The sequence below is a fragment of the Chinchilla lanigera genome, unplaced genomic scaffold (genome assembly GCF_000276665.1).
Source record: "Chinchilla lanigera isolate Chin_1 unplaced genomic scaffold, ChiLan1.0 scaffold00006, whole genome shotgun sequence".
Lineage (NCBI taxonomy): Eukaryota > Metazoa > Chordata > Mammalia > Rodentia > Chinchillidae > Chinchilla > Chinchilla lanigera.
This window is the reverse complement of record NW_004955407.1, coordinates 767,398-776,876: the sequence shown is the minus strand read 5'-3', so window position 1 is coordinate 776,876 and position 9,479 is coordinate 767,398. Positions and strand designations below refer to the sequence as shown.

General features: G+C 33.9%; 1 protein-coding gene across 4 annotated transcripts in view; it reads left to right on the top strand.

Annotated features, from left to right (window-relative positions):
• Positions 1-9,479, top strand: part of Epha6 (EPH receptor A6) — an 822,128-nt gene that overhangs the window by 443,666 nt on the left and 368,983 nt on the right. For all 4 annotated transcript variants that reach the window (XM_013503527.1, XM_005375499.2, XM_005375500.2 and 1 more), the window contains exon 6: positions 1,943-2,067. In XM_013503527.1, the coding sequence (XP_013358981.1) occupies positions 1,943-2,067 (125 nt within the window). The remainder of the gene's footprint in view (positions 1-1,942; positions 2,068-9,479) is intronic.

Genomic DNA, 9,479 nt, shown 5'->3' with positions numbered 1-9,479 from the left:
AGGAGAGGAGAGGAGAGGAGAGGAGAGGAGAGGAGAGGAGGAAGGGGAAGGGGAAAGGGAAAGAGAAAGGGAAAGGGAAAGGAAAAGTAGAGGGAAGGAGGGAAGGAAGGAAGGAAGAAAGAAATGTAGGATAAGAAAAAAAGAAAAATAAAGGCATCTGAGTGAGTCAATTTTTTAAATTATTTTTTAAAAATTATTACATATTTAATACATTTCTGACACTGATCAGAAAGATCATGAGTTCAGAATGATACTTTACATTTGATTTCATTTACCATTGTTGACCTGACATCTTTTTTTCACAGGGAAAAAAATCCCTTACTTTCTTTATATCTAAATGCAACAGCTTTGCGATTAGAGTTTCAGTACTGTTACAAAAATACCCCAACTAAAAAAGTTTAATAATTTTTGCAGGTTCTTCTTTTTTAATCTTTAATACCTATCTCTTTAGTATGGAAGTTAAACTACTGTGTTTTAAAGTTATTGTAATACTCTTGGAGCTGTCTCTCCAGCTTTATGCACATGATTCTTTGTATGTCTTTTTAATTTTATAGAATTATTTTAAGTGTTAGCTTCATTTTCTAATCATTTTGAATATATATAGGACTCCCAAGCTAGTCTGGATTGTATGATGTATTTAGATGTCTGGTTTCTAAGCATATTGAGTTCATCCCACTGCCTCTCCCACAAAGGATGTCACTGCCACTGGCATTTTTTATGCTCAGATTTGTCCTTGCAGTATGTTTCATACACCTGTCCTTATTTTTTCACTTGAATACATATCCTGAAATAACTCCACTGTATTATTTGTAAGTAGGCATAATTCCTTTCCACAATTTCATAATACTCTATTGAATGCAGCATATTATTTTAACCAGCCTGCTTTCAATGGATATTTAGGTTATTCCAATATTTAAAGATAAATCTCGATGAATTGCCTTGTAAATATGCTAATTTGTGCAGTGAATCTCTGAGATAGAGTTCTAAAAGCCAAAGAATAGGTAAATACATAATTTTCCCTAAGTTACTGAGTTTAATTCCATAAAAACTGTGCCATTTTGTGTCACAAGCAACAAAGCATTAAAATACTTTCTCCCAAATCCTGGCCAACAGACAGTGTTAGTATAATGTTAGAATTTTTTGTCAATGATGTAGCTTAATTAAGACTTCTTGTTTAATAAATGAATTTGAATTTCGATGTCAAACACCACTGTTTAAAATAGAACACTTAAGCTTCTGTGTCTATTTCATTTAACATTATGGCTTTGAGGTGGGCTTATAAAATGAAATGTGTTTTGTGAAAGGCACAAAGAAAATTAAACTTTGGAAGCTTAACACAAGGTTATTATAGGTTTGGTTTGAATTTCTTAAAAAATGTAATAAAAAAGCAAGATGAACATGATTCTGAAAATAAACTAATGAAGTTATTCAATTTTATTCAAATATCTCACACATGATATAAAAAAACAATAATGATAACCAACAATTTATTGTAAATAAATTTATATAGTATACACTTTTAAGATATCTTTAGGAGGAAGAAAAGCTTATAAATGATCTTATAATTACAGAATATGTATATATTTCCTCCCGTAGTAGATGTAGATTTAATAAAATATAGGAACAAAGCATGTTATACTTCATACTATAATCAAGATCAAAATCACTTTAAAGAAGATTGTCCTCTAATAAGACCAGAGATGGTGATTTCTGGCTTACATTCTCGGAATATTTGAGTTTTTCTATGTTTCTTAACAGTGCATCTAAATGTATTTTAATGCCTTGTTTGGATTGAGTAGAGTAGGTCTTAAAGCTATTTCATTAATATGGCAATAGCTGGTGTCCTTTCAACAAGAATTATGTTTTTCTTGAAATAGAAAGATTAAGGGTTCTAGAAAATGATTCATGATAATTAATTCTTAGTTATTTTCTTTCCTTTCAGCACCTTCTCTAATAGGTGTGGTAAGGAAGGACTGGGCATCCCAAAATAGCATTGCCCTCTCATGGCAAGCACCTGCCTTTTCCAATGGAGCCATTCTGGACTACGAGATCAAGTACTATGAGAAAGTAGGTCTTATTTAGACTCTCTTAAATATATATATATATATATATATATATATGGCATGTTTTATAGTGTACTATTTCACCATAAATTGTTTGGCTTATCCTGATATTTACTGTTTAAATTCTATATTTTATTTTTATTAAAGTAGAAAATGCCAAATGCTCATCTCTATCATGTCCTGCACTGGGGAGTTTTACAATACAGTACTGCAAAGAGTAGAAACTCCTTCACCTTAGAGTTCAGTTGCTTTAACATTATTTCTAAACTTCAATTGACAAGCAATTGTAAACTTAAATTGCAATAACCTAAAAGGAAATATGTAACACTTACCATTTGCCAATGAGTTTAAAATTACATTCCACTGGGCTGAGGATTTAGCTCAGCGGCACAGCGCCTGCCTGGCAAGCACAAGGTCATGAGTTCGATTCCTGGTACCAGAAAAAAAAAACAAAAAACAAAACTAATAAATAAAATTACATTCCACTAAATTAGAATGTGTTGAGACAATAGAAAATAACTAACGAAGTTAAAATTTTCTTTACATTTAGTTTATCTATGTTATTTTACAAGAAGCTGGTAATTGTATTTTTCATTTTGTCATTTAAAATTGTCCTGAATTATTATATTTTCCCAAATTATACACTTCCTTAATTCTAATGTGTTCATCTTCTTAGTTTGTACTGTTCCCTCCATACTCTTCACAGTGGAAACATTCTTGGTATGGCTATTACAGTAGACCACATAGCAACTGTGGTATGTCTATTATTGCCTGACAGTTAATTTTGATATTGCAGCAATATTACTTCTAGACTATTGACAAATGGAACATTAAAAAAATTAATATAAAGATTACATATAGAGCCTGACAAAAAATGTATGTACACTGTTTATTAGCAGTTCTCCATGCTAATAAACGTCTGGAAACTAATGGCCACCACTTTGAGCACCTCTTGTAATTGTAGAGGCCAAAGGTAACTCATATTAATTTCTCAATGAATTTATTATCATACAAATTCTTCTTTTCCTGATATATGTATTTTAGGCAGACTATTTTTATGTGGTTTATTGCAATAAGAAAGAATGTCTTTCATTTCTGTGAGTTACTTGAAACAAAGGAAAATAACCAAGTCCAAATTTTCTCTCTGAAGTTTGGAAATTTGAGTCCACTGATATAAACTGGCAAGAGACACTCTAGCAGGAGAAAATGCATACTCATTTTTAGCATGTTTGTATGCACAGGAGCCATACAAGGTGTGAAACTCAAGGGAGGGTCAGAGGGGTGAAATGTACATACTCTCTTCCCAGGGGAGAGAGAAGTGGGACCCCATAGACAATTTCAAAGAGCTCATAAGTAGTTCTTAGAAGAAATGAGTGGATTGCAAGAGCAGACAATGACCTGAGACAAATTCTGGATTCTACATCTGCTGTTTGACTTTCATTCTCTTTCCCTGTGATATGAAAATTTCCTTGGTTTATGAAATTTCAGTTAAAAGATCAATGGCAACTATTTTTCATCTGGCAGATCTGGTCTTTAGGTAAACAAATTTTCTGTGAAAGCCCTTCTTGCATAGCTACTCTTCAGGTCTCTCAGTTTGAAGCCAAAAGAAGCATATTTTGGGTCACTATTTTCCAAGCCCTAACAGGAACATCATAAATAAATGTAGGATTTCTTTAAAGAGCTAGAGTGGAAGAGGAAAAATGGAGCCCCACCTCTACTGCTCTGCTTGGTGAGTGAATGTAGGTTAGCTAATGGCAGAAGAAGCTCATTAGCAGGACTGTGTTCATTTTTGGCATTCTAGTAAGTTCAGCATTGTGTAGGCAATAAAAGCTGACATTATCATTAACACATGTGGATAAATCCATAGCTTAAGAAAAGAATTTACTGAGCTTAAATTAGACTACACATTTTGCACATTAGCCAGCCAGCACAGGCTCATAATCTTGTAGGGTTAGCCTTTCAAATTTTATAGCTTGTATGTACTGTACTGCCATAAGAAAACATATATTTTCTGCCCACTTTCTTAAATATATCTTTATGTATTCAAAATATATGGTCACCTAAAAATCAGTGCCCACATAATCAAATTATCTGTTTTATAAAAACATTCTATGTTGTATTTCATGCACAGAAAAATCACTCACTCATTTTATAGTTACTTATACTTCATATGTTTGAGAATGAAAGTAACCTGCAATATTTCCCAGTAAAGATAGGTCATAAAGATTCAAGAAAGAGAAAACCATTTTCATCTATTAGAATGTAGGAAATCAATGCAATTCTACTGTATAATAATTAACATTATATCCATCTTCATGCATTGATATGCATTATAATAATGCATTTGGATAATGCATTAGGATGCATTATGTAAGTTGTATTTTAATGCTGAAATAGATAATATTGTGAAGGGATTGATTTTGTAAGAAAATGGCAATGGTCCAGTGATAACAGATTAAACATCTTGTTGCAAGCCAAAGATTTCTAACTCATGTTCTGACTCTGACTCTCATTATGCCTTTGGCCAGGACAAAGTCAATAAATCTCCTTGTCTCAGACATCGCATTTACAAAACAGAAACAAAGCTATCAACTCTTTTGTTGGGTTGTAAAGATTAATTATAAGTAGACCCCAAAATGCAAAACACTAAATCAATATTTTAAAAAAAAATCTCAATAAACATCAAGAAAATATTTAGCATATAATATAGAATCAGAAAACAATAGCATAGAAATTGTGCACAACTAAATACAAAATAATTTTCTTTTCATATGTAAGTGTGTAGACAGCTAATCAAAGATAATGCAATATCAAAACATTTCAGAGAGAGCATAAAACAATTGGGACCATTTAAAATCTTCCTAGGACTTCAGATTCTAAGTATACATGTTATGTATCTCCATCCATAATATGATTCCTTCTTCTGAGAAGATAATTTGGGAAACTTATAATAGAACTCAGTTAAAAGTCTTTATTTTTTTCATTATTAGGAATCTAAATATCATTGTACAGTAAGAAAAGCAAGATGCAAAGTATATATTTATATATGTATAAATTACTCAAAAGGTGACCCAGAGATGAAGATTTGAGTGCAAGGGATTAATTAAGAAGATTCCCAGGAGAACTGGTAAGAGAATGGGGGTAGCAGGAGTGTGGAGGAAGAAGCCAATCAAGCACAATGTGAGTGAAGGAAGATCTGGAGTCTAAATTGTATCTCAGAGATCACCCTGTGGAGACACAGGACACAGGTCCCCTGACTTTGGTTCAAGTCTGTCATTATGTACAGGAATTAGCACGCAGAATATTATAGGCATGTCTAGTTCCTTTTAATGGCTTCAGTTGCCCAAATTTGGGTCTATGAAGAAGATTATAGATTCAAACTTTTAAAATAAAAACACAGAACCTAGCAAATGGGAAGAGGAAAGGTAAAGATGATCTCAGGATATCTGCTGGAATACCAGTTATTAGTTAAGGTAGCTAAATGCTTAGAGAACTATTGGAAAATTAATCCTTGCCTGGTGATAATTTTCATGTTTTCTTAAGTCTTCCACATTGATGCCATAACATTTCCTATACCTTGTATTTTCTTCTAGTCAAAGTTACTCTATATTGATATCTAAGTTTGATCAATAAATTATCAATAATTTTGCCATTTCCTGAAAATTTCATGTTATTTTATGAATTTCTTATTGTTTTAAGTGCATTCTTCTATGTGTAAACTGGGAAAGAGGTTGATTGGCTTAGAACATAAAGTGACTACAAATATCTGAGTCCCAGCAACATAATGTGGTTATGTCACCTTTTCTGAGAGGATGTATTATATTTTTTAAAAAAGAACTGTCCTCGGTGTTACAAGATTTGAGTTTGGATCAGACAATAAATGTTCTTAGTCCTGTTTTATCATCTAAAATTAAGGGTCTAGAAAGATAATCTTTCATAAATCTAGGTATATTCACGGTATAATTCTAGGTATATTGATGTCTGCATTGTTATATAGGTATATTCTGTCATCCCTTACATAGTTAAATTTTTCATTTAAGCCTACTGAAATTAAACACACACACACTTTTTAAAACGTTTCACCCCAGGGAGTGGTATTCTTCATATCCTAACTATATATAAAAATTGAGACCCCTCTGTCACTGTCATCTGTGTGTGTGTGTGTGTGTGCGCGTGCGTGTGCACGGGTGGTATCTCTGTGTACCTATATATGTTTAGACTGATGTACAGGAAAAGAGACATTGTTTCATTGGTTATAATCAGTTAGGTATTCTCTAATTAGTTAATTATGCTGCCCAACTTTTAGTTAATTTTGTTTTCTCTTATTTAATACAGCTTGAATATGAAAAGTAACAGCATAATTAAAAATGTCAAATGTAAATGATGAAATAGTTCTACTTTCTTATTTATTTACCAAAAAGTTTTTCTCCAAAACCAAAGCCTCTTATTAGAATGAGAATCTAAGACATAAACTGTTCCCAGCTTCTCAGTCTTCAAAATTGAGATGTTGAAAACCACATGCAGTCATAAAAGATCAAATGTTCCATTCAATATCAAGCATATTCTTTGTCTTACTCTGTTTTATGCTACTATAACAGTATACCCAAGATTGGGTAATGCTTAAGTAAAAGAAATTTATTTCTCATAGTTCCAGAGTATAGGAAGTCCAAGATTAACACCTCAGAGTTTTGGAAGCAACGACTTACGTGCGGGAACAGTGAGCCCCAAGGTCTGACACTTACCTTAGGCTTCTTTCTGACGTCTTTCCTCTGGTCTCTGGCACTATGGGCCTGTGAGGGAAGCAGCAACTCCAGCCTTTGGGGAGATTCTTTTGCTGTCCTGATGAAAAGCCTCTAGCTTCATTCTGTCCACACCAATCTTCTGATAAAAAGGTAACTCTAACTTGGCCACAGACTGATAGTTTTGTCCTGAAAAAAAAAAAACATGTTTTTTTTCATTCTATAACACCTAATAAGGTTAAGAATCCTTCAAACCCATTCATTCTTTTTCTGTTATATAAATTCTATGTTTAAATGATTTCTTTTAACTTAAATTTTATTATAATCTGTTAAAAGAAGCCCTTGAGCACCTTAAAGCTATATTGCTTATGTATTTCTTCCTAAGAAGGGTTACCATTCCTAAATTCTGTAGTCACCAGAAAGACCCTCAAGACTCTTGATTGCCATCCAGGCTTTTTCATAGCTTGTTTCTACAAACTCTGTCAGCTGCTACCCAGTCCTCAATTCCACAGCCATTTCCATTTGTTCAAGTGTTGTTATAGCAACAACCTCACCCTTTGAACCAATTTTATACCTTAGTTCATTTTGTACTGCTATGAAAAGATACAGGAAATCCAAACTAGGACGTCCAACCTCATGGAGGTGGTAAGTTACTGCCTGATAAGAAAGTGCTGACCCTCCATCTCCAAGATGACATCTTGGATGCTGCATCTGTGCAGAAGAAGGGAAATGTGTTCTGTACATGGAAAAAGACTGGAAGGGGAAGGAAAGAGCAAGAAGGGCTGAACTCACCCTTTTCAAACAGCACCAGTCCCGACCTTGAGGGTGTCACCCTCATAGCCTAACAATCTATCCAGAGTTCCATCTCTTACTACTGGCACAACCGCAACTAAGTTTCAACATGAGTTTGGGAGAGGATAAACTTTCAAACCATAGCACCCTTATTTTACCTCTAGTCTCTGCTTCCTCATCTTTTTGCTCACATTATTAATTTTTCCTTCCGTTCTCTATTTTACTTTCTTGTGTCTTGATATGTGATAAGAGCTTCTGTTCTGGCTCCTGGAGAGCTGCCCTTATAGTGTCCTGGTGTAGCTGAAGAGGAAAAGAACCTCTGGAGGCTCCTTTATCAGGGTGCTAACCTCACTCATGAGGGAGTCATCAAGATCATATGACCCCTGAAAAGTTTTACATGCTAATACCATCTGTTTGGAGGTTATTTCAGCATGTGAATTTTAGAAGGATGCTAGTGTTTATGCTATACCAACTATTTAATCAAAATTAGTCTTGATTGAGCTGGATAAAATGGCTCCTCTCTGCAATCATACGTACTTGGAAGGTTAAAGCAGGGAGATCATATATCTGACATCAGCCTGGGCAACTTAGTGAATGCCTGTCTCAGAAAAAAATGAAAAGGGCTTGGGATGTAGTTTAGTGGTTGAACTCTTGCCTAGCATGTATAAGGCCCATGTTTAATCCCAGCACTGAAAAAAAGAGAAAGAAAAGAAAAAAAAAGAAAAAAGAAAATTAGCCTTGATTTAAGTGTGTAGTAGACACCTGTACTAATTTGTGAATTTCTTTCAACTACATTCTAGCTGAATTAATAAGATGCTCCCTTTTTAAAACTTGTTTATAAGAAATGGAGAAGTCACCAAGTAACTGTAAATTACCTCTAAAGATTGAAAAATAAATAAATAAAATGAAGGAAAGAAAGACTGTATGATTTTCTGTCTGTGTGTGTTCATAAAATAATCTAATGTACAAATAACCACAAGCTGGGAGAACATTCTGTTACTAACACATGTAAGCACATGAAAGCAGGGGATTTCTTTCATCTACTGTCATCTCCCAGCACTTGGAAGGGCACATAGCTAATAATTAATAGACAACAACTGTTGACCAATTAAGGGACTCTTAGGAGTTTTGTGTGGGTTAAATTATAACTCTTAACCATTTATACATTTGAAATAAATACCATTACTGCCCCTATTCTAGGATGATGAAACCAAGACACAAAAAGCATATCCAATGTCACCAAAATGACACAGGCAGGAAGGTGCTGTTCAACCTGGCTGGCATACCTTTTATCACAACAGCTTTCTCAGAAAAGCCATGCTTTCTGCTGATGTTGATTTTGTAGTTTCCCCGAGGCGAAACACTTCATTACTCTCCGGTGCCCTTTACATCTGTAAAAAGGCAGCAAGAAAGCATACCCATCTCACCCGGGTGTTGTACAGCTCCACTAATCACCAACCAATAGCTCATTTTGCAAACATGAATCCCTGCAACAGTTATTATTCTAACATTCAATATTTAAAGACACTGTGGCTGATATAGTGTTTCCTTAAAGTACTCTTGTTAATTTTTACCACCATCAGCAGTTTTTAGATCTTTCAAAAGAAAACTCATCATGAGAAAGGAAGTGTTTGTCATATCCAGATGGTCAATAATTATCCACATAACATACTGAGTTAATGTGACTTGCTACTGTTTCACCTACTCATGGATTATAGAAATAGCTATGAGTTTTAATTAAAAGCATATAATTTAATGGCACTAACAACAGTATATTACTACAAGGTGCACAGGGTTGTGGAAAGGTTTTAAGTATGGGAAATATTTTTATCACCAATCAGGGATGATTTAAAATAGGCTCTTTGTAGAGAGTGAATTCTTGGTG